This window comes from Pan troglodytes, chromosome 18, assembly GCF_028858775.2.
Source record: "Pan troglodytes isolate AG18354 chromosome 18, NHGRI_mPanTro3-v2.0_pri, whole genome shotgun sequence".
In the NCBI taxonomy this organism is placed as follows: domain Eukaryota; kingdom Metazoa; phylum Chordata; class Mammalia; order Primates; family Hominidae; genus Pan; species Pan troglodytes.
The window spans coordinates 25,067,128-25,093,247 of record NC_072416.2 but is presented as its reverse complement, the minus strand read 5'-3'; the positions used below and the strand labels follow the sequence as shown (position 1 = coordinate 25,093,247).

The 26,120-nt window shown below is 48.0% G+C and overlaps 1 protein-coding gene and 1 long non-coding RNA gene across 2 annotated transcripts in view; both read right to left on the bottom strand.

The window, feature by feature from the left end:
* Window positions 1-25,364, bottom strand: part of LOC107973150 (serine/threonine-protein kinase SMG1-like) — a 75,145-nt gene extending 49,781 nt beyond the window's left edge. Inside the window, 1 exon segment of the mRNA XM_063796848.1 lies at window positions 24,740-25,364. Coding sequence (XP_063652918.1) covers window positions 24,740-25,274 — 535 coding nt within the window. The 5' untranslated portion in view covers window positions 25,275-25,364.
* Window positions 3,251-16,301, bottom strand: LOC129135254 (uncharacterized). Its single transcript, XR_008539986.2, has 4 exons — window positions 16,287-16,301; window positions 7,494-7,532; window positions 4,298-4,461; window positions 3,251-3,718 (listed from the first exon to the last, which is right to left on the bottom strand). It is a non-coding gene; the product is annotated as an uncharacterized LOC129135254 (long non-coding RNA).
* Window positions 25,365-26,120: the final 756 nt, after the last annotated feature.

Genomic DNA, 26,120 nt, shown 5'->3' with positions numbered 1-26,120 from the left:
GGAGTTTGAGACCAGCCTGGGCAACATGGTGAAACCCTGTCTCCACAGACACACAAAAAATTACATAAACTAGCCAGCCAAGGTGGTGTGCACCTGTAGTCCCAGCTACTCGGGAGGCTGAGGCAGGAGAATCACTGGAGCCCCTGAGGCGGAGGTTGCAGTGAGCCGAGATCACCCCATTGCACTCCAGCCTGGGTGACAGAGCAAGACCCTCTCTCAAAAATAAAATTACATCAAAAGTCACAGTCCACTGGTCAATAAAAGCTCAGGGAATATAGGTCCTATCGCTCTTTTGTTCAACTCTGTATTCCAAATCCCAGCAGAGTGCCTGGCACATAACAGACCCTCAAAAAAATATTTGCTGAAGGAAACGAGAAATGAATAACCCTAGGCCAACTGAACACCTCATTCCAGAGGACTGGCTGGGAGAGAAAAAAGAAAGGCCTTAGTAACAACTTTCTTTGGGTCCATTCCAAACTGTTTTCAACATGCAGGTAAAGAGCCTGGGTGTAGGTAAATTAAACAACTTCCAAGGGGTATGGATAAAGTCTCAATCGAGTAAAAACAGGATATAGGCTTCTACTTATCATCTAGGTATCCCACTGGAGGAAAGCCTCTTATTCACATTATCATCATTTCCCTGGGATGAAGTTTTGGGGAGCCATAATCACACATTTAGTTCAACAAATGTCTAATTATCATCTACCACATGCAAGGCATGCCTCCACTAGAAAGGTAGCAAACCACAACTTTTCTCCCCTTATTTTTTAATCACAAGAACAAGCAAACAATAGTGAATACTATTAGTATATTAACGATGCCTTTAACAACTAGATTTTTGCTGGGCGAGGTGGCTCTTGCCTGTAATTACCCAGCACTTTGGAAGGCCAAGGCAGGCAGATCACTTGAGCCCAGGAGTTCGAGACCAGCCTTGGCAACATGGTACAACCCCATCTCTACGAAAAATACAAAAATTAGCTGGGCACAGTGGCCCAGCTACTCAGGAGGCTGAGGTGGGAGGATCGCTTTAGCCTGGGAAGCAAAGGTTGCAGTGAAATCACACTAGCGCATTCCAGCCTGGGTGACAGAGCGAGACTGTCTCAGAAAACAAAACAAAACAAAAAACTCAATTTTTGCAAAACATTTTCAACTGTGCTATTTACCATAATTAGCCAATACATACGTAAACAACAAATCACAAAGGGTCTGACAGTTTCATTTCTAAGGTATGAGAAAAAATTGATAATAAAAGAAACCAGAAGGCTGGGCATGGTGGCTCACACCTGTAATCCCAGCATTTTGGGAGGCCGAGGAGGGCAGATCACGGGGTCAGGAGTTTGAGACCTGCCTGGCCAACATGGTGGAACCTCATCTCTACTAAAGATACAAAAAATTAGCGGGGCGTGGTGGCACGCTCCTGTAATCCCAGCTACTCGGGAGGCTGAGGCAGGAGAATCACTTTAATCTGGGAGGTGGAGGCTGCAGTGACCTGAGATCATGCCATTGCACTCCAGCCTGGGTGACAGGGAGATACTCCATCTCATAAATAAATAAATAAATAAATAACTACAAGGGGAACAACACACACTGGATCCTTTTGGAGGGTGGGGGGTGGGAGGAGGGAGAGGATCAAGAGAAACAACCAATGGGTACCAGGCTTAATACCTGGGTGATAAAATAATCTATACTACAAACCCTCATGACACAAGTTTACCAGTGTAACAAATCTGCACTTGTATCCTGAATTTAAGTTAAAAAAAAAAAAAAAAGAAAAAAAGAAACTACAGTGTCTGAGAGAAGAATAGGATTTTTACAAATCCCTAGCCCATAGAGTATTTCAATAAGGACAGATACCAAAAATGTCATCAAGTTACCAGCTGGGAAATTAGGCTCTACTTACAATTCTGTCACTAGCAAACTACATGACCCTGAGCCTTTGAAGAAGAGGAATTCTTTACTGAACTACTTTAGAGTCGCTGTTTAGCTTCTATAATATCATAAGTCTAAGGCTTCAAACGCTCTATTTTAACAAACAGCATACATAGCCTTTGAATTCATTCCACTTGTGAAAACATAAAAAGAAATCCGTTTTTTAAAAGTTATATACCAACAATAAAAGCTACAGGCACAAAGATTTTCACCAAGATACACGAAGCACACACACAGAATAAAAAAAAAAAAAAAAAGTCAAAAACTAAATGTCCAAAAAGTAATTACATCTGACAAAGCCCATAACTCAGCTTTACCGATAAATTTCTCTTTAAGGAAAAAAATTATCATTACCTCTGATCCTCTGAACTTTCTTTTTTGTTGTTGTTTTTTTGAGACGGAGTCTCACTCTGTCACCCAGGCTGGAGTGCAGTGGCGCACTCAGCTCACTGCAAGCTCTGCCTCCCGGGTTCACACCATTCTCCTGCCTCAGCCTCCCGAGTAGCTGGGACTACAGGCGCCCGCCACCGCGCCCAGCTAATTTTTTGTATTTTCAGTAGAGACAGGGTTTCACCGTGTTAGCCAGGATGGTCTCGATCTCCTGACCTCGTGATCTGCCCGTCTCGGCCTCCCAAAGTGCTGGGATTACAGGCGTGAGCCGCTGCACCCGGCCAATCCTCTGAACTTCCAAGGCACTCACCTATACAGTGAGGCTACGTCATAAGGCAGAAATGCTATCAGTGTATTTAACTTTAGAAAAGTGCCCACTCAAGGCAGGGCCTGGTGGCTCACGCCTGTAATGAGCACGTGTGATCACTTGAGGTCAGGAGTTCGAGACCAGCCTGGCCAACATGGTGAAACCCTGTCTCCACTAAAAATGCAAAAATCAGCTGGGTGTGGTGGCATGCACCTGTAATCTCAGCTACTTGGGAGGCTGAGGCACGAGAATCACTTGAACCTGGGAGGCGGAGGTTGCAGTGAGCAGAGATTGCAGCACTGCGCTCCAGCCTGGGTGACAGAGCAAGACTCTGTCTCAAAAAAATATATTGAAAACAACAACAACAAACAAACCAGAAAAGTACCCACTCTAGGGGGCGGGTGGAAGGAGAGCATCAGCAAGAATAGCTTAATGGATGCTGGGTTTAATACCTAGATGATGGGATGATCTGTGCAGCAAACTACCATGGCACACGTTTACCTACATAACAAACCTGTACATCCTGCACATGTACCCTGAACTTCAAAGAGAAAAAAAAAAAAAAAAAAGACAGAAAAGTACCCCCTCTCTATATATATCTATATCCTCCACAGGCCCAAGAGTTCAAGGACTTGCTGTAGTAGGAGCCTACTATGCACTATACATTCAATATCCACGATAATTGGGTAAACCTTTTCTGTAAGATCTTATCCAGTCTTCTAATCTTGTTTTAAGAGAATTCTCTTTTAAAATGTACTATAGCCTTTCTAGTGGGAAATTAACAATTCACAGGAAAAGAATGTAAACAATTTTTACCTGCACAGTAGGCTAATCAACTTATGCCTTTGCAAGGCATTAGTAAGAGGCATCCAGAATAAGAGGAGATACAAGTCTTTGGAAGGTGTATGTGATTGGTCCCCGTTTTCCCAGCCTTACCCTGTGATTTCCTCATGTCTTTGGTGGCTAAAGCACGACTGCCATGCTGAACACTGGTGAACTCAGGGCTGGTCACATTGTTAACCCTCAGCTCTTGCCCCAACGACTTCCGACCATAAGTATTTTCCCCAGATCCCCCACTGACACTGTAGCCACCTACAAACAGCCATGTGTACGTCATTTAAATATGATTGTTCGTTTCATTCAGTCAATTTCCTGATAGCTCAGGATCTTATTACTCAATCTGCAGCTCAACCAGCCTTTGCTTCTCCTACCTTTTTCCTGTACTGTCTGCCTTGAAAATCATTTTCATTTCTTTTAATACACCTTTGAAGTTAATTTAATTTTGATCCCTTCATTGGAAAATAAGCAAAGAAATGAAAACTAAATTAAATCAAATTTTGCACCTTGTTTTAAAACTTTCTTGAAGTTTAGAGACAGTAGCCAAGAGGAACTTCAACCTTAGCTAAATATTTTTGAAAATAAAAACAAAAATAGTATTGTATCTTTTTTGTAAGAAAACTGCATTGATGAATTATGTATGGAAAAATTTTAAATTTTAAAAATAATAAAGTGGATAAACGTCCTATAAAGTTTTCAGAAATAACACTGCATTTGTTATTCGTATTTTAAATATATTAGAAGAAAGCGAGAAAGTTGGGGGTGTAAGAAGGCAGGAAGGTGGGATAGGTAGGTTCAAAAAACATGCTTGTAGCAATAAGAAAATATATATACCCTTTTCGTCATTCTGTATGTCAGCGTGGACTCTGGTATCATCGTGCCTTTGCCGAGACACCACAGCTGAATTTGAAGGTTGCAGTCCGTAAGAGGAAGAACCACCTCTATCTCTGGATGAAGAATATTTTAAATTACCTGGGTCAGCTGATGCACTATCAGTTCTATAAAAAGAGAAAAGTTTATTAGAACTTTAAATAACATAAATAAATCTTTCTTTAAACAAGCCTCTCTTCTCCCAAATTTTACATTTAACCATTACTATTGTATTTAGTGTAATATGTACTATATATTATATGTAAGCACTCAGCCGTCTAATAAGAAGTCTTTCACTGGGAAGAGATTCTCAATGGATGAAATGCCAACTTTTCAGTCTCTTCTACTGTTCTAAAGACCCATTCAGAAATATGAATCACTACTGGGATTAGGGTGACTTTGCTGGTTTTAGCATTGAAAGTCTCCTGTCCCAGGCAAAACAGGACAATTGGTTACTCTGGTCCAGTGTTCTCCTCACATGACTTGATAATAAGAGTAATTCTTTCTAAATTCTCCCCCCATGGAGAGGGTTAATCAGTCAAAACATTTCAGCCTTTCCTGTCATAAAAATAAAAAACACTGGCAGCATGTCAGGGACGGGCAATGTCTTACCAAGTTATTTTCTAAGTACTGATTAGGTACTGTAGTATTGAAGACCCCATTGAAGATGCCTTAATTGTAAAGAGTAGCAATCAAAATTTTAAAAAGTAAAAAAGAAGACATTTTAAGAAAATAAAAGGTATCAGAAATGCAATAAAGTTATGTCGGAAAGTTGTAGTTCGTAATCTATTTAAAATTCAGGTTCTGTTTAGAATAATACCTGATGCTTATTAGTAAACAAGTAGGGTACAGCCAAGGGTAAAAGTGTGTCCTCATCTAAGTATCTGCTCTATGCTTCAACTGCCTCATAAGTAAAACAGAGCTGAGTTACAAGACTTCTCATGAGTGTTACTCTTTCAGCCATCAATCATAAACTATCAAGAAAGAAGACAACAAAATAATCTGTTATAGCATATGAAAAATCCAAGTAAGTTCTTCCCCTACTGATTTTCTCCTGAGAGGAACAACTTTGAGGAAAAAAAAAAGAAAAAGAAAATCACTTCTATGATATTTACTAAAAATGCTTTCTCAACCTTTTAGAACCTGAATCTTTTAGAAAAGTTTACGACACTGGCAAGGCCAGAAACTAACCTATTCTTCTACGCTTTGCCCCTCCCTCTATGGTGTAAAAGTGACAGCAGTGTTTGTATACTGTATATATTTCGTTTAGAGTTTATTAGTCTTTCCTTGCTCCCAAAAATACTAAACATAAAACTTTGCATGAGCTCAATCAGTTGGACACCTTGATCTGCACTTACTGCAATCACTGTTAATACAGAATGCAGACAATAGGTCCAATTAAACTTGGATATCTAACTGGTACAAGTCATTACTTATAAAGGATCTCAATCTGAAACTTCATGAAATTCAAAACCTAGCATACTAAAATGACTAAGGCTCCATAAGGAGTATCTTCTAATATTCAGAGTTCACTTATTCATAAAGCTAAGTACTTTGAACATAAGGGAAAATAAAATCTATGGAATTTCAAGAAAAATGTATGAGAATATTTTCTGAGTATACTAAGTCTATAAGCATTAAAATATTAACTCAATGGACCATAACTTTTTTAAACTAATGAAAAGACATTCCTTATGTACCTACAAATAGCACATTTAACATGCGTCTATATAAATCATAGCATACCATTACTTTCTGAAAGGAGACTGAAACGTAAGAGAGCTTATAATCTTTTCTGACAGGGTTTGAACTTTATATGTATGCCACAGTAAGTCTTATTAGATGAGCGAATAAAATAAGCACTTGACTAATTCAGAAACACAAAGATAACTGAAGTCTGCCAATATTTAAACATATCTTCACTTCCTGTTTTCATCATGTTTACTTATCTCCTACACTACCTTTACTATTAAGAGTTAAATGTTTGTATCATTTTCTGGTGACACAGTAGTACCATAAGGCAGCAGAGAATACAAGTTAAAAAAAGATCTGGGCTCAAATCCCAGCTCCAGCACTGAAAAGTATGTGTGCCTTTGCACAAATTACTTGATCTCCAAGCCTTGGTTGTCTCTTGCATAAAATGAGGATGATACCTATCTAACATGTAAGGTTGTTGTCAGGCTAAAATAAGATAATCAATTATAAAGAAACACTTAGTTTGCAGGGTATGTTAAAAGTTGTTATGACCATAATACAAAATAAACTCAAAGTTTCCAGTCTAAAAGACAATGTACAAACAGTTCATGAGTATATGAATATAATCAAAACAAGTTTTTACAGTCAATATAGAGCAACTTAAATACTTCACTGAAGAAAGCAGGTAATCTGTTGCTACCAACAATGTGTTTCCAACTAGGAAGCATCTGATTTCCAACTAAACTGTAAAACCAGGAGCAGCTTCCCCGTTGGTTAGAAATAAGGTTTCTAAATCCCCTCAGTTATGAACACTGAGATTTTTTTCCCAAAAAAAATCTGTGTTTTCAGAAATATAACAAAAAAAACTGGAATAGAGCCACCGTCTCAGAAATACCTGAAAACTCCCTAGTTGCCAAATTATTTTAATACAAATTGATCAAAGCATCCCCAACCAGAACTCAGGTTGTAAGCATTCTGAACCGAAAAGCACAAAATGGTTTAGCATTTATAAGAAATTTCTATTTTTATACAATCTTGACTGCTTAGGTTTCAAAAAATGTCAATGTCAGGCTGTTAGCACCAACAAGATCATCCCAGTCCAATAAATAGAGAACTGTTAAAGAACGGAAATGAGCACTTAAAATGAGGCAATCAAAGCCACAAAATAGAAACTGCAGATATGAACTCCAAGAAGCAGGCAGGAATGTTAGGCTAGTTAGTTAGAAGAGCTGAAAGGGATATCATCTGCCAGAATTAGTGTCTCAATTTAGTGAAAAAAGAAAATCTATCTGTTAAGTCTAAGAATCCTAGCAAGGATCCAAAAATACCTCTACAGCCCCTTTAATATTCTAAAAAAATCATGGAGAGAAAAAAAAAGAAATGCATAAATTTCCCCAAAACGATCAAACTGAAGTTAAAGCCTGATGTACATGCCACATGAGAGGTAAGTTTCTAAAGCTCATACCTCAAAAATCGCCTTTGGGATGTTTTGCATCAAGTCAATCTGTAAGACAGTAGTTACAATATTGGTGAAGACAGTGGGTTAAAACATTTGTTGTTCAAACATGGAGCAAATATCATTCATGAGTTAGGTGCCTTTAGCTGAACTATGGTCCCATTAGGGTTCATACATTAAAGCAAAAATTGAGGTGGAAAGACACTCTGTGCCTTACAGGATAAAGAGGCTTAATGTGGCAACCAAAAAAATTTTAGTACATAAGAGAATTTAAATGTTAACTATAACATACAAATCACATGCAAATATAGTTACCACTTATTTTAGTTACCTATTCTCAATATACAGAAAAATGCCACAAATCTAGGAGGCCATTCGTTTCAAATGACCGGAATCCTCAGACCTCACACCAACAAGCCACCATGTGCTGGGGATGGTATCGCCTGACTAAATGTAGCCTTGCAGTCCATTCTTGTAAGTATTAGAGAGAAAAAGAGAGAGAGCGTCATCTCTGGAAAGTGTGAAGTCAGGGACTTCCCTACTAGGAAGCATTTCCATAAAGCACCCCAAAATGACTTGATGCAAACACCACACCTAGTGGTGTCACTGGAGTAAGCATCATATTACTTCAAATTGCTTTTACCTAGGTTTATTAAGGGATTTTGCTCTCATGGTGAGATCTAATTTGTAATGGATATAAACCAGGAAATGAGATTTGCACTAAAGCCAGTGAAGTAGGAATGTACTTATTCTCTAAAGTAGCAAAGATAGTCTCACTGTCACAGAGCAGTTATAGGATATGTTGCTTTCCATACTAATGGTTAATACCACTTGGAAATGATTTACCCTTCAAAAATAAATTCAAGGTTTTCCCCTGTGATGCCTCTTACCTGGATTCAAACATGCTTTAATGAGGAATAAGAGAAAGGGTGAAACTATGAATAACCCTGGGCCTTGTATCATTACATTAGAAACTGCTCTAAATATGAGTCTATGGCTAAAATATTAATTTGAGAGGCTCAGGGAATTTATTATACAAATCTCTTCTTGCAGAGAACTTTTAAGTTCAAATTTAATAAAACAAAACAGAACCATTCCATGTCAAAATTGTAAATGAGTATGCATCAGTTTTGCAATACTGAAATATTAAATTAATATAATTTATTGGTAAAACTAGCTTAGCTACCTAAGTATTAAGTGTCTATAATAACCGAATCTTAATTATCCATTTATGGGTGATTTGTTTCCTTTTTTGAGACAGGGTCTCACTCTGTCACCCAGGCTGGAGTGCACTGGCATGACCATAGCTCACTGCAGCCTCGACCTCATGGGTGCAGCCTCGACCTCATGGGTTCAGCCTCTCAAACAGCTGGGACCACAGGTGCATGCCACTCCATTTAGCTAATTTTTTATTTTTATGTTTTTTGGAGACAGGTGTCTGATTATGTTGCTCAGGCTGCTCTCAAATTCCTGGACTCAAGCAATCCTCCCACCTCAGCCTCCCAAAATGCTAGGATTAGAAGCATGAGTGACCACATCTGGACTGTCACCAATTTTTAACTGTCTGTCAACTAAACAGCCAATATAGACTGATAAAATATACTTAACTATTGTAAAATTGTCAAGAATTGTATCTTCACCAACGAGAGATCTGGCTTTTACCTGTGAATTCTGGAAGGTAATCTCTAAACTCTTGAAATGTCATACCCAATAAGAGGGTCCTGGCCAGGAGCAGTGGCTCACACCTGTAATCCCAGCACTTTGGGAGGCCAAGGCGGGCAGATCGCTTGAGGTCAGCATTTTGAGACCAGCCTGGCCAGCATGGTGAAACCTGTCTCTACTAAAAATACAAAAATTAGCCAGGCATGGTGACGGGCACCTGTAATAATCCCAGCTACTCAGGAGGCTGAGGTTTCAGTGAGCTGAGATCATGCCACTGCACTCCAGCCTGGGCAACAGAGCAAGACTATCTCCAAAAAAAAAGGGGGGGGGCAGCGGTGGGGGAAAGTGTCCTTGTTCATCTGGGGGCTTTAGGCCACAGCAGAGTCTACTAATGTGGCTTATGGTGGGGGCTTTGAGTCACATGGATCAGCTTGGCCTCCAATGGGGCTGGAGACTAAGGTTAGCCACATGGGCATGCAACCATGGAACCCCAGTAAAAACGCTGGACATAAAAAATAGAGTGAGCTTCCCTGGTTGGCAATAATCCATGAGTATGGTCGCACACCAGTGCCACCAGGAAGGTGTCATTTTTCACAACTCTACAAGGACAGGACAATTCGAAACTCCAACATTTGGAACTTCCCCGAACTCTGCCCTATGCACCTCTACCCTTGGCTCATTCTAATCTGAATCCCTAAACTGCAATAAACTCTAACCATGGGTATGAGAGCTTTCAATGAGTTCTAGTGAGTCCTCCTGGAAATCATCCAACCTAAGAGTGGTCTTGGCCAGGCACAGTGACTCAAGCCTGTAATCCCAGCACTTCGGGAGGCCCAGGCAGGCGGATCACTTGAGCTCAGGAGTTTGAGACCAGCCTGGCAATATGGTGAAACTGTCTCTAAAAAATATAGAAAAACTAGCCAGGCGAGGTGGTGTGTGCCCATAGATCCAGCAACTCAGGTGGCTGAGGTAGGAGGACTGCCTGAACCTGGGAGGGAGGAGTTCAGGGCGCAGTGAGCCGTGATCATGCCACTGCACTCTCGCCTGGGTGACAGAGAGAGGCCCTGTCTCAAAAAAAAAAAAAAGAGTGGTCTTGGGAACCCCCAAACTTGCAACTAGTATTAGAAGCAAGGGTCATCTTATGGACTGGACTCCCTCTTACTCTGCACTTATATTTAAAACCATTAAATATACTGTAGCTCAAAAAAAGTTGCTTGTTTTGAAAAAGGGTCTCACACTGTCACCCAGGCTAGAGTGCAGTGGTGCAATCCGAGCTCAAGCAAACCTCCCACATCAGCCTCCCAAGTAGCTGAGACCACAGGCTTACTCCACCACGCCCAGCAACTTTTGTATTTTTTTGTCCCATTCTCTACAACATTCCCAAAATGTTGCCCAAGCTGGTCTCGCACTCCTGAGCTCAAGTGATCCACTCACCTCAGCCTCCCAAAGGGTTGGGATTACAGGCATAAGCCACTGCACCCGGCCATAAATTTTGTTTTTTAATAACATTTCTAGCAAACATGATAAAGATTTGACTTCAGTGCTGCTTATTTTCCTTCCAAGGAACCTCTAATATTCTCTATTTTCAGAACTCCAATCAAATTAGCCAGAAAGAGCAAACGAAGCCAATAAATCCAGGAGGGCAATAGATCTGATTTTAACCCTTGTTTCACATGCACAATTGTCTTCAGAGAAAAGCTGAAGAAAGTACCCCCTCACCTCCATGCCCCAATGCTCCTTTTCTCTGACTGCAAGTGGGCCTCTGATGCTGCCCACATTTCCCTCACCAGGTTTCTTTCCTTTCCAAAACATCTGTAAAACTTTCTGCACCTTCTTCCTTCTCCCACCACTACCAGTGGATGACCTTATAGATTTCTGCTCCATGAGAAATAGAAGCCATTTGACAGCACCCTCAGCAAGAGCTAACATTTTAGCTCCTAACAAGAGCTAGTGGGCAACTGATCCAAGCAGTTTACATATGTTTATCATGTCATTTCGTGTTCAACACAATCCTATTAGTTATAACTTGATAACTAACGTTTCATAACTGGCCTAAGGTTGCACAGCTTGTAAAAGGCAGAGTCAGAACTCAGACCCAGTACTGTCTAATGTTTGAGCTCTTCAACACTCCATCACTGCCTGTCATCTTCCTTCTAATATATCCACAAATTCACCTGCATCTGCACATACAGCTTTTCTTCCCATCATCTTCGCATAATGGAACAAATAAACCTCCTATCCATAGAAATCATCTGGATCTGTCTATTCCCCCCATTTTCCAAGGTATGTCTTGTCTTTTTTTTTTTTGAGATGTAGAATCGCTCTGTCGCCCAGGCTGAAGTGCAGTGGCGTGATCTCGACTCACTGCCTCCCGGATTCACGCCATTCTCCTGCCTCATCCTCCCAAGTAGCTGGGACTACAGGCGCCCACCACCACGCCCGGCTAATTTTTTGTATTTTTAGTAGAGACGGGGTTTCACCATGTTAGCCAGGATGGTCTCGATCTCCTGACCTCGTGATCCGCCCACCTTGGCCTCCCCAAAGTGCTGGGATTACAGGCTTGAGCCACTGCACCCGGCCTGTTTCTTTTGTACGTTGCAAAATCTCCCATTTCACTACTGCTTATCACATCATCAACATACGAGCACTCTCAAAAGTCTTACTTTAAAAAAAACAAAAACAAAAACAAAAAATGGCCGGGCACGGTGGCTCACGCCTGTAATCCCAGCACTTTGGGAGGCGAAGGCAGGCAGATCATAAGGTCAGGAGATTGAGACCACCCTGGCCAACATGGTGAAACCCCGTCTCTACTAAAATAGAAAAAATAAAATTACCTGCGCGTGGTGGCACACACCTGTAGTCCCAGCTACTTGGGAGGCTGAGGCAGGGGAATCGTTTGAACCCGGGAGGCAGAGCTTGCAGTGAGCCGAGATCGTGCCACTACACTCCAGCCTGGTGACAGACCGAGACTCTGTCTCAAAAAAAAACTAAAGGCCAGGTGCGGTGGCTCACGCTGGTAATCCCAGCACTTTGGGAGGCCAAGGTGGGTGGATCATGAGGTCAGGAGTTCAAGACCAGCCTGGCCAATGTAGTGAAACCCCGTCTCTACTAAAAATACAAATATCAGCCAGGCGTGGTGGCGGGCGCCTGCAATCCCAGCTACTCAGGAGGCTGAGGCAGGAGAATCGCTCGAATCTGGGAGGCAGAGGTTGCAGTGAGCCGAGATTGCACCATTGCGCTCCAGCCTGGGCGGCAGAGACTCCATCTCAAACATAATAATAATAATAATAATAATAATAATAATAATAAAATAAATTTAAAAATTAAGAAAATAAGGCCGGGCACGGTGGCTCACGCCTGTAATCCCAGCACTTTGGGAGGGCGAGGCAGGCAGATCATGAGGTCAGGAGTTTGAGACCAGCCTGGGCAACATAGTGAAACCCCGTCTCTACTAAAAATACAAAAAATTAGCCGGGTGTGGTCGTGGGCGCCTGTAATCCCAGCTAGTTGGGAGGCTGAGGCAGGAGAACTACTTGAACCCCGGAGGTGGAGGTTGCAGTGAGCCGAGGTCGCGCCATTGCACTCCAGACTGGGCAATAGTGTGAGACTCTGACTCAAAAAAAACAAAAAACAAAAAAACCCTTTAACTGCCTTTCTCCCTCTATCAATCTAATAGCCTGGACTCTTCACAGACAAACCTGTTGAAAAATTTATCTTCCTTGCCTTCATTTACTTTTTAACCCACTTTAATCTGGGTTCCACCTGCAACACACCACTGAAGCTATTCCTACTAAGGTAGGAACTGCCACTCAAGGCCTTCTTGGCTCTAAAATCCCATGAGCCTTTTTCAGTTCACCTTACAATTTCTCAATACCACTCTAAAGTTTATGAGTTTTTTAGTTAACTTTAATCCAGTGACTCTTTCTACTTTATCCCAATCCAAGTATTCTCCTCCTTCTTCACTTCATTTTTTTTTTTTTTTTTTTTTTTTTGAGACAGACTCTGACTTTGTTGCCCAGGCTGGAGTATAGTGGTGCAATACTGGCTCACTGCAACCTCCACCTCCAGGTTCAAGCGATTCTCCTGCCTCAGCCTCCCAAGTAGCTGAGATTACAGGCCCCTGCTACCACACCCGGCTAATTTTTGTATTTTTAGTAGAGACGGGGTTTCACCATGTTGGCCAGTCTGGTCTCGAACTCCTGACCTCAGGTGATCCACCAACCTTGGCCTCCCAAAGTGTTGGAATTACAGGAGTGAGCCACCGTGCCTGGCCAGGATGGTCTGCTTATAATGGCTCAATTTTGATGTCCAGTCTCTGCAGAGCACAAGGCCCCCTCTTTGAGCCAGACATACAGATGTCCCTGGGCAAGCACAGAGATGATCCCAAGGCCCTGGCCCCACCTGTCTGCTCAGTGTTGAATCAGGTTTCTGTGAAAACAAATTACTAACAGGCTGGTGTCACATTTTCAAATTCTGTCACCAGGCCTTGAACACATGTCTTTGTACTTTTTTCCATTTTTAACCGGGGCTGAGTTACGCCCAACCACACTGTACTGGCTGGCACGGGAGAGGAGGTGTCAGCTGCTGTCCAGAATGGGGCTGACACATTCATTTTAAACAGGCCGGGAAGATGCAGATTTGGCAAGCTCTGAAATTTGCCGACACCCCAAGTCGAGGGTAAGCAGTAGAACCAGAAAAGGGCAGCTTCTCATGTGGTCAGGTTCTCCTGATGCAAGCGTCCTGGTGGATTTGGGTTTCCCAAAGGTCCTGACTCCAGGAGACCCCCAGGACCGACAGGAAGGGCCACCCCTCCCTCTGAAACTCTGAAGCCAGGCCACCCGGTGCTGAAATGCTGTGTGAACTCGGGCAAGTTCCTTCGCAGGGACTGAGCCTCCCTTTCCTGTCTCCAACAGACTGGAACACTGCCTCCCATTGTATGGGTGAAATACCTCGCGGACATGTCTTACGGCGCCCCATGAAAGCATCACCATTAATCTGACCAGTCACCGCAGCATTAGTATCTTCAGGGCACAGATGAAGCCGTGGGCACCAGTGATAAGGAGTTGCCACCGCTGGCTAAGTGCGGAGCCTCACACATCTGTGGCCCAGAAACCCACACCCCACTCCAAACTCTCCATAGCTCCAACAGTTATGCTAACAAGAAAAAGGAGTGAAAACCCGCTCCAGTTACAGTATTGTGGAGGTGGAGGACACTTGTGGCAGCCAATCCAACACCTCCATTTTATAGCTGGTGTAAACATAGTTCAGAAAGGTTGTCCCACTTGCTGAAAGTCACACAGCAGTTCCTGGGCGGCAAAGTGAGGACATCCAGGTCTCCTAAATCTCACCCTCGTGCTCTGCCCACTTGACTGGGCTTTTCAATCCTGGCTGTCAAAGAGAAGCATCAAGTCCACTTGGGCTCCTGGCCAGCGTCCAGGCCAGTCCAACTCAACAGCAAGCGGAAGCAAATACCACACAATGAACTCGTTGAACAGACTCTGCGCTCAGGCTTAACCAGTGCACAGCCTGTACACCCGACAGGCGGATGCAGCTGTTCCAAACTAAGGCCAGGGCCTCTCCCCAATCCCAATGGGCTCTGCAGGTGCAGTGATGGAAGAATCCCTGGTGACAGGGAGCCCTTAGCTCTGAGAAGGACCTGAAGCCATCTCAGGGTTTGCACCGGTCCAGATGCTGCTGCACAAGTGCTCCAGGGGCTCCTGCCCTGCCCTCCTCACCTGCCCCCTCACCTGTCAGGGATGTTTGATTCCTGGCTGGCCCCTCCCCTACCTGACCCCTGCCAAAGACCTACGCCACCCCAGGCTCCCAGCTCTGAAGCAAACGCCAGAGAAGTCAAGCGCCTGGCTGCGGGCCACACAGCTTGAGGGACTCAGAGCTCCAGGGACAGTGCCCGGGCCCTGCTCAGGCCTTCTGCAGAGGCTCTGGGCTCTTCCAGTTGACTCAGCTCACAGGGCCCCTACACGGTACCAGGTGAAGACACAGCACCAAGAACCCTCAGGCTCTGAAGCCACACATGTGAGCTGTGGGCAGAATCCTGCATTGGCCTCCAGCAGCTCGAGAGCACAGGGACAAAGCTGGACTGGCACCAGGGTCACCGTGGCCTTGGTTTTGTAGCAGCTGCAGTTTGAGCACGTACACCAAAAATAAAATTCTAAGCCCCCTAAGTGACTGAAGGGACCCCTCCTATTGGCCAAAGGGATATTCCAAAGTTAACCTGAAAAACGAGCTCAAGTCATGATGGGAAGAAGGGTCACACAGGCCTTGTTATACCCCCTCCCTCTGGAATTCAGGTACAGCTGACCAGCACTAACATTCAAACACAGATCTTGGCCTGGCTCAGTGGCTCATGCCTGTAATCCCAGCACTTTGGGAGGCTGAGGTGGGCAGATCACGAGGTCAGGAGTTCGAGACCAGGCCGACCGACATGGAGAAACCCCATCTCTACTAAAAATACAAAATTAGCTAGGCATGGTGGTGGCAGGCACCTGCAATCCCAGCTACTTGGGAGGCTGAGGCAGGAGAATCGCTTGAACCAGGTTGCAGTGAGCCGAGATCATGCCACTGCCCTCCAGCCTGGGTGACAAAAACAAAACAAAACAAAACACAACACAATATTGGTCTCCACAACCTCCTGTCTTACCCAGATACTCCTTTCTATTGATTCCAGGTCTTTAGCTAATAACTCTTTCAACCAATTGTGAATCAGAAAATCTTTTGCCAGGCACGGTGGCCCATGCCTGTAATCCCAGCACTTTGGGAAGCCAAGGTGGGCGGATCACCTGAGATCAGGAGTTCAAAACCAGCCTGACCAACATGGTGAAACCCCTGTCTCTACTAAAAACACAAAATTAGCTGGGCATGGTGGTGCATGCCTGTAGTCCCAGCTACTCGGGAAGCTAAGGCAGGAGAATCACTTGAACCCAGGAGGCGGAGGTTGCAGTGAACTGAGATCACGCCACTGCACTCCAGCCTGAGTAACAAAAGCATCTCAAAAAAAAAAAAAAAAAATATATATATATATATATATATAAAGAATAAAGAAATCTTTGAACCCACTTGTGACCAGGAAGCCCATCCCCACCTTGGAGTTGTCCCGCCTTTCTCGGCAGAACCAACAAGTACCTTTCACGTACTGACTGATGTCTGCCTGTAACTTCTGTCCTTGTACAAGGTATGAACTCCAGCTGTGGCCCACCCCCTGGGGCACATGTCCTCAGGGCCTCCAGGCCTTGGTCCTCACATTTAACTCCAGATAAATCTCTTCAAATATTTTACACTGTCTGGCTTTCTCGTTAACAAGCAGCTCACACATATAGTGTCTCAGCAGTGACAGATGCTGGCCCACCCCGAGGTCAGGATGACTCAGCAGGGATCGAGTTTGCGGGCGTCACGCTCCAAGGCCCGGAATAGGAGGTTGGTGCTCATTCCTCACATAGTGGGCAAATCCTAGGGCAGGGGAGGGGCGGGCAATGCCAGAGAATGGTCCCCACCTGGGGCGGTCTGACGGCCAGGGATGCAGAGAAAGAGACGCCTCCCACGCTCCCGGAGGGCACGAGCTGTGGCCACCCCGGAGGGTCCGCCTTCCAGAGGGAGAGTTCAGGATTTGGCCACAATCAGGGAAGGAGACGCTGCGGGGGGGCCCTCCTGTTGGAAAAGCGCAGCGGCGGGAAGGGGGTGCTGCCACAGGGACTCTGGGGAGCGCGCGGGCACACAGTACCAATCTGCGTGTATACACATGCCCTGTCCCTGCAGACGGGCCAGGCAAGGCCTGCCCATGGCCAGCCATCCAGGTGATGCTCCAGGGAGGGCCAGGCCTACTGGGGGGCAGAACCCTGTGGCTGTCCAGGATACCTGGATGTGAGTCTGGGAAGGATGGAGAAGGGTGGAGGAGCGCGAAGAGCCCCTAGGGGTTGCTGGGGAACACAGATGAGCCTCTGACCCACCTGTGTCCTTACCTGGGCCGACTGGGCCACCCAGTCTTGCTGACACCTCCCCAGACCCCTGGCACCCACCAGACTCCCCAGGCGTGGCTGTGTGCTCCCCTATGCCTGATGACAAACGGTGGCCTCAGTGTAGAGGTGGGCACTGTGGCCCCTGGCTCCTGGCTCGCTCCTGCCTCAGTTTCCCCAGCTGTAAATTGGGGATTATCACTGGCTTCAAAGGCTGGAGTGGAAAGTGGTGGCCAAGAGGTGCCAAGAGGTGGTGCAAGCGTGTGTCCTACCTTGGACACCCCTCTCCAGGGGGTGGCTCTCACCCTGGCCTGGGCCCTCGGGGGTCTGCGCAGCCCACCCTTCTGTGTGAAGGCGGCTGGTACACATTCCTGGGCAAGATTCTGCACATTCTGCTGGATTATGAAAGAGGTCTGTGACCCAAGAAAAAAGGGTCAGAAGTGCCCGTTAGGCTCTCCTGTGTGGCTCAGGTCATGTGCTTCTGTGAACTCGCCCTATGGCCTTGCCCCAAATCCCGAGATGCAGCGTGACCTGCCCAGGCGCCAGCGGCACTTTCATGTCTGGCTGGGAAAGTCGGACTTCAGCACTAATCACTGGCTGCCGCCTGCAATGAGCCCACGGCTTGAGCTCTGGGGCCCACCCAGCTCCTTAAACACGCAGAACCTTTGCTAGCTAAGCCAGGGTCCCAGCTGTGGGGGGTTGGGGATGGAGGGGTGCAGGGATCCCAAAACCCAACCCGGGGCCAGGTTTTACACAGGCCTGGACTGAGAAGTGGGGCTACAGGCTACAGGTGCTTGATACCCCGGGGGGGCCCTGGAACAGGCCTGGACTGAGAAGCGGGGCTACAGGTTACAGGTGCTGGATACCCCAGGGGGGTGCTGGACACACCAGGGGGGCGGATAGAGGCTGCCAGGCAGCCTGAAGACCCTGGGGCAAAACACACACAGGCCCCCTCTGCTCTCTGGTCACTGCTAACTGGCCAACTGGCCTTTGAGTCCACAGCTTTGAGTCCACTGACCACAGCTAAGCCCACAGCCATCAAAACCCACCCCTTACACCCTTCACCCTTTAGGGAGGGGCTCAGAGACAGTTGTGGCGATTCCTACTTCCACCCACAGCCCCCCGACCCTGGGCCTGTGCCGAGTGTGGGTGGGTGACATCATCTTGCACCCAGAGCTCCAGACTAAAGGAAACCCTGGCTCCTGTCTCTGGCTCTTCCCTCCCTCTCTTTGTTCCCTTGCTCCTTTCTTTTTGCCAAAGGAGAAGACAGTGAGGCTGAGGGCTGCTCAACATGCACAGTGAGCAGGAGATACAAGCACGTGGAGGGACGGTCACAGCCCGTGCAACTGGCACCTTCACACACGGAGGCCTGTGATTCCCAGACACCTGGCGCTGGGGCAAATCCCATTCCACAGCCAGAAACAGGCTCGGCAGGGCCAGGTGGATTTCTCAAAGCCTTGGTTGCTTTTGGCCTGATGCTAGCTGGACAATGTCTCAGCTCACAGGTTCCTAAACGCACACCCGCCCACACCAATCTGCTGAGGAGTGACAGCCATGGGGAGGAGACCCACCTCACTCCAGGGACCCTGGCACCGTCTCCCATGAGGCCAGGTGTCCTCAGCCACCCGCAGCCAGAGTCCCACGAGACCGATGGACGGCCTGCCCCTGCGTGACGGCACGCCTGGGACTGTCCCAGCAGGCTCCCATGCTTCACCCAACTGGGACAGGGAAACAGGAGGCATGGAGGAGCTGTCTGCAGGCCACTTCCCGAACACCTATGCGCTTGGGGAACTGACTGAGACTGAGCCGGGGTATCTTCTCCACGATGCGGTGAGCCCATCAGGCCCTTCTTCTGAGAGCACCTCCCTGGAGGTGGAAGCCCCTGAGGCCCACAGCATCTTCTGAACCTGTGAGTTCCCACTTACTGAGAGCTCACCTGGGCCAGTGCCGGTCCACGGCTGTGGCCGGGACTTTGAGTAGATGCTACCCTACTCACTATGCAGAGCCAGCTGGGGCCCAGGGAGGTCAGATAAACTGCCCAAACCAAATCCAGGCCCAGCCAGAATCTCAACTCCAGCCTTTGCGCCTTCTGATAAAACCCAGCATTGCTTGAATTTCCAGTACACGCTGCCAAGTCTTCATCAAGCAATAAATAACCCACACAACCCTACTGTCATGCCAAGTTCCATATGGCCATCCAGAAAGAGACACATGGAGCTGGTTCCTCTCATCTTTATGACCAGTGAAAAGTGCACCAACACAAAGACACGCGTGAAAGGACCTCATCTCCTAACCAGACTGACAAGCAAGGGATTTTTTCCACTCACCGTCAGTGGGATGGTTCTAAGCACCGAGGCCAACCCATTTCACACGATTATTTCACAAAAAGAAACTTTCTGTGGGACGTGCCTGGGCAACTGAAAAGCCAGCCAGCAAAACTGAGAACCTTGTTCTCAAATCCGTACCCTCTCCCAAGGCAGCCTCAGAGGCCCGAGGGCTGAGGATCCAGACCCGAAAGCCACTGTACCTTCTGTAGGATCAGGCTCAAGGACTAAGGGGGTAAAAGGTGCCCTTTCCCTTCCTAAGCAGAAAATTCTGGAACCCAACCTTATGTGTGATCATTTAAAAAAAAAAAAAATCAGCTGGGTACACTGGCTCACGCCTGTAATCCCAGCACTTTGGGAGGCCGAGGTGGGCGGATCACCTGAGGTCAGGAGTTCGAGACCAGTCTGGCCAACATGGAGAAACCCTGTCTCTACTAAAAAATGCAAAATTAACCAGGCATGGTGTTGCATGCCTGTAATCCCAGCTACTCGGGAGGCTGAGTCAGGAGAGTCGCTTGAACCCGGGAGGCAGAGGTTGCAGTGAGCCGAGATCGTGCCATTGCACTCCAGCCTGGGCAAAAAGAGCGAAATTCCGTCTCAAAATAAATAAATAAATAAATAAATAAATAAATAAAATAAATCACTTTCTATGGCTTTTCACTGCTCCAGGAACAATGTCCACAGATCAAACGCCCAGCCTCTCCTTCACACCCTGGAGCGCCCATCCTGCCCACTGGTCCGGGCTCCAGGCTGCCCCCTGCACCTGTCAGAAGTCCCCCTACAAGGGCAGGGTCTCCCTTCCTGGGACATCCACTGCCCTTCTCCGAGCTGAAGTCAGAATGACCTGAGAATCAGCTTGGAGTTCTACCAGCCTCAGCCAAGCCCACCTCTGCGACAGCACTCCTTTCGAGGGGGCACCAGCTGCAGGGAGTCTGTCCCTTACAGACCCGTGACCCCGTGACAGATGAATAAAGTACAGACACACACATATTCTGCTCTGCCAGTCCAGCTGAGGGTCCCAGCCACTTATAGGCTCCCGGCTGAGTCCTGTAAACAGTTGCTACTTGGCCCTGATCAGCTAGTCAGACGCGCATTTATTCAGTATGATTAATTAACAAAAGCTTGAGTCAACACCATTAGAGTGTAACAGACATTGTGGACTTCCCGAGTAAAAAGCATTTAAGCACCCAGGGTCTTAAGATTATATGAGTAAACAAGCTAGCTAGGTAAACTACTCTGCCTTTCTTTTATTTCTATGTTTATTTGTTTAACTAAAGGTAAAGGGATCAGGCCGCCTTCAGCCAGAGCTAATTACCAAAGTTATGCCAACTTCTCGGCCTTCCAAGATTTGTGTCTATTTCTATAACTATCTCTAATATCTTTCCCACCAGAATGATTGAACCCCAACACACCTCCCTCTCTCAGCAGGGTCTGCCTGTTCAGAGAACACAACTTCTCCTTCTTGCCTTACACACAGGGGCAAGAACAGATTCACTCTTGCAGAGAGCACATCCCTTTCTGTTACTGAAAATCACTTTCCAAAAAAAAAAAAAAGCAACACATACACACATACTCACCACATACACAGGTGGGTCAGAGAAAAAAAACAAGTACAAATGGCTTAGGGACATGAGAAGTGTGGCCCTAACTTTCGCTGAAAGGGATCCTATTAACATCAACCCTCACCTCTGGGTCAGAGAGGGCTGGCACTCTAGAGCCTGCCTTGAGGCTTTACCTACTGGGACCAAAAGGACTGCTGGAAAGCTATTTTAGGCCGGGTGCGGTGGCTCAAGCCTGTAATCCCAGCACTTTGGGAGGCAGAGGCGGGTGGATCACCTGAGGTCAGGAGTTCAAGACAAGCCTGGCCAACATGGTGAAGCCCTGTCTCTGCTAAAAATACAAAAAAATTAGCTGGGCATGGTGGGCACCTGTAGTCCCAGCTACTCGGGAGGCTGAGGCAGGAGAGTCGCTTGAACCCGGGAGGTGGAGGTTGTAGTGAGCCGAGATTGCGCCATTGTACTCCAGCCTGGGTAAGAGCAAAACTCCAGATCAAACATAAAATAAAATAAAAATAAATAAATAAAAATACTTTTTAAAGCCCTATTACCACAAAATAAATCCAGGAACCTGTGACTTGGTACAGCCTCTTTGGAAGGCACATTAGCTATTACACTAGAATCCACACCCCGCCGGGTGCGATGGCTCATGCCTGTAATCCTAGCAAATTGGGAGGCTGAGGCACATGCCTGTAATCTAAACTCCGAAGGTTGAGGCAGGAGAATTGCTTAAAACCAGGAAGCAGAGGTTGCAGTGAGCAACGAGCCTGGGCGACAGAGACAGACTCTGTCTCAAAACAAAAACAAAAACAAAAAACCACATAACCTTTTCCCATTTGCACAAAGCTGGGAAACCCCAAATGCCCTCCACAGGGGTCTACGGGGGGGGTTGGGGGGTGGAGGCGGTGAGCACACTTGTTCCTGCCGACACAGGGAAGTCTTCTTAGCAGCTAAAGAGGGCAGCCTCTGCGTACTGCCTGGGAACATGGCAAAACCATTTTAGGCTTAAAAAAAAGGTGGAGAACAAGTTGTACATTATGATCTTTTAAATAAATAGGCCAGCGATATATTTGTAACAGAAGCAGCTCCGGAAGCGTACACTGTCAGCCACAGAAACTCTGGGGCTGGGGGGTGGTAAAGGAGGAGAAATGTGTCACCCAGGCAGGAGCTTAGTGGCACCATCTTGGCTCCCGAGTTCAAGCAGTTCTCCTGCCTCAGCCTCCAAGTAGCTGGCACCATCTTGGCTCCCGAGTTCAAGCAGTTCTCCTGCCTCAGCCTCCAAGTAGCTGGGACTACAGGTGTGCGCCGTCACGCCCAGCTGATTTTTGCTTTTTTTTTTGAGACAGAGTTTCGCCTTGTTGCCCAAGCTGGAGTGCAGTGGTGCGATCTCAGCTCACTGCAACCTCCACTTCCTGGGTTCTAGTGATTCTCCTGCCTCAGCTTCCCGAGTAGCTGGGATTCCAGGCATCTGCCACCACGCCTGGCTAATTTTTTGTATTTTTAGTAGAGATGGGGTTTCCCCATGTTGGCCAGGCTGGTCTCGAACTCCTGACTTCAGGTGATCCGCCTGCCTCGGCCTCCCAAAGTGCTGAGATTACAGGCATGAGCCACAGTGCCTGGCTGGTTTGAATTTTTAAATGATGATGAATTCATGTATGACTGACGTGATTTTTATTAGAAAGAGAAAACTAGGCAGCGCCCCATCCTATGTCTCCTTCCTGGTGGCCAATGAAGCATTTCCCACAACTCACTCCTGGCACCAACAGGAAGTCAGACACTCAGCACCCAGGGGCTGCTTTTTTTTTTTTTTTTTTTTGAGACAGGCTTGCTCTGTCACCCAGGCTGGAGCGCAGTGGCAGGATCTCAACTCACTGCAACCTCCACGTCCCGGAGCATGCCTCAGACTCATAAGTAGGTGGGATTACAGGCGTGAGCCACTATGCTCAGCTAATTTTTGTATTTTTAGTAGAGATGGGGTTTCACCATGTTGGTCAGGCTGGTCTCGGACTCCTGACCTTGGTAGATCTGCCCGTCTTGGCCTCCCATAGTGCTGGGATTATAGGCGTGGGCCATCACACCCAGCCAACAGGGATTCATTTTTTAAAGGTAAGAGTGCAGGCTGCATAAGCTATTATCCATATCGTTACATACCAGGCGGACATGTACCTAGGCGGGAGGGAGACTGAACCAGTGAAATTCTAATGACAAAAAAAAGAAATCAGAGTCATCCCCTACATTCACATGTCCAACGCCCAGCTGGAAGCCACAGGCTCTCCCCACTCCTGTCCTACTACGATTTTTCCCGGCTTTGACCTGCATGGTGGTGTGGCTGCTCTGCTCAGAGCCTCAGAGAAACCACACAGAGCCCTGCTGAGTCTTGGCCTCGGGGCATTCTCACATTTATGAAGAAATGCCTCCCCCTCCCCCTTCTCCCCAAAGTACGGTGTGGCAGAAAACAGCGCCAACAGGTCCTGCCAGTCAGAAGCCACTCCCCTGATTTCATGGCTCAAGACCCCAACTATAAATTAACCCTTCCCACCTTGAATGTGTACACACACTACTGAGATCCAGGCCGATCCTTGCCATGGGATGAACCTGAGAATTGCCAAGACCCGCCTTCCCACGCCACCCAACCAAATCATGTGGTATCTGGTACAAGTGATTTTCCCCCTGAAATCCCACAAGAAAACTATTTTGAGGCCGGGCACGGCGGCTCACGCCTGTAATCCCAGCACTTTGGGAGGCCGAGGCAGGCGGATCACAAGGTCAGGAGATCGAGACCATCCTGGCTAACACGGTGAAACCCCGTCTCTACTAAAAATACAAAAAAAATTAGCCGGGCGTAGTGGCGGGCGCCTGTAGTCCCAGCTACTTGGAAGGCTGAGGCAGGAGAATGGCGTGAACCCGGGAGGCGGGGCTTGCAGTGAGCCGAGATCGCGCCACTGCATTCCAGCCAGGGCGACAGAGCAAGACTCCATCTCAAAAAAAAAAAAAAAAAAAAAAGAAAAGAAAACTATTTTGAAAAGCAGTTCTCTCTGGCCTGGTGAAGAACACACCAGCACCATGCCCACCAAAACAGGAGCCCCATGGCTGTTTCCCAGAGTAACCTGGGACCCGCACGTCCATTCACTGCAACACAGACTGAATCTGCAGCCAAGCTCCGCTCTCTCACTACTGGGCAACCCTCAGGGGGGATCCCTTAGCCTAAACCAGCACCAGTCACTACCCGCACACGATTTTATTACTACTGTTTTCTTATGAGTCAGCCCGTGTCACTGATTCCTGACGAGCTGGTGTGGAGAGCAGAAATGAATAATTTTCTTTTTAACTGCAATTTCCTTTTCACCAACCAGTCAGCAATCGGAGCTTTAACAATAAACCGGTTGCTCAGTTACTCCACGTGGGTGCCACGCAAGAGGCTGGGAGTAAATTGCTCAGCGGGGCCAACGGGAGGCTGGCACTTGCCTGAACCGCTTAAGTGGGGGAATGAAATGCCCACCGAAGGGCAGGGCAGGGACCCTGCTGTCCCGTCACTGAAGATATTCCCAGCCTGTGGGGAGAGGTGTAAAAGAATGAATGAAAGAAACGCACGTGGTTTCTGGGACCAATGACCTTAGCCTAGAACTGCCGGGACGGTCCAGGAACGCAAAAATGTAGAGATGTGGGAGCCAGGGGCGTAGCGATGCAAGGATGCAGGGACCCAGGGACTACGACCTCCCAACCCCCAGCCCGCGCCCCGTACTCACGCACGCAGTGGCAGGCCACGAGCTTGGCTGCCTCCTCGGGCACCGGGCAGGTGGGGAAGAGCGGCTTGAGCAGGTAGGTGGCGAAGACCAGGGCCACGATGTACTGCGATGAAGGCCGGATGATGAGCGGCTCGATCCAGAGCTTGAGGAAGGCGGGCAGCGAGCCGTAGACGTCCAGCATGTAGGCGTAGTCGCCGCCCGATTTGGAGATGGTGGTGCCCAGCTCCGCGTAGCAGAGCGCGCCCACGATGGAGAAGACGCCGCACGCGGCCCACACCACCAGCGCCAGCCCCGGCGAACCTGCCTCCTTGAGCACGCCCGTGGGCGTCACGAAGATGCCCGAGCCCATGATGGCGCCCACGATGATGGCCACGCCCTTGAGTAGCGTGATGTTCCGCTGCAGGGTCACGCCCTCGCCCTCGCCTGCCGGCGCCGCGCCGTCCGCGCGCTTGGCCATTATCTTCTCCCGCGCCTCTTCCTTCTCCTCGGCCACCGGGGCCGCTAGCGCGCGCCGCTTCGGGCCCGCACCCGCCATGCTCTGCTTACCGGCCGGGCCTGGGACACCCGGGAGCCGCAGCCGAGCAAGAATTGTGCGCGCCGCCCGCCGCCCGCCGCCCGCGCCGCCTTTTAGGCCCCGGCCCACTGGCCCCGCCCACCGTCCGCGGCTCCTCCCCGCCCCGTGGCCCGGCGGCGGCCCTCAGCCCCGCCCCCTCGACCCAGCTCGGAGCACGTGCGTCGTCCGGCCTAGCCTGGCAGGCGATTCCCAGGCCCGCGTGGTCCTCGAAGGCCCCCGTACTCCTGCGCCATGGAGACCCCGGCCTCGCGACCTACCCCCCCGGCGCCCGCGTCATCCCAGCCCGTCCTCCCGGGTGCGCCTGGGCGGGGCCTGGCAGTCAGGGCGAGCCCCTTCACCCACTGGCCCGCAGCCTCTCGTCAAGCCTGGGAGCGGGCAGTGCACCAGGGCTGGCCTGAGGCCAAGGATGGGGTTTGGGGTACCCCCCGAAGGGAACCTAGGCTCCTGTCCCAGATGGGCCGAGGGGATGGAACCGCCCCCACAACCAGCTCCTGGGGCACGGGGGAGGGATGAGAGGATGACCTGAGGGGAAGCTCCTGCAGCCTCCTTCCAGCCTGGGGGCTGCATCAATGTGGCTGGTGAGCCGCGAACTGAGACGAGGGAAGAACCAAACCGAGGCCACCCAGTAATTCCCATTGTATCCCAAAAGAATCTTGCCAAAGATGGCGATCCGGTGCCCGTAGCTTTGAGAAGCAGTAATAACACAGGCTTTGGGAAGCCAGCAATCTGCCTGAGCTCAATTTAATCAACAGAACCGGGGGTTCACCGGGAGCCATAAGACCCCCACCCCCAAATCTAGCTGGGGAA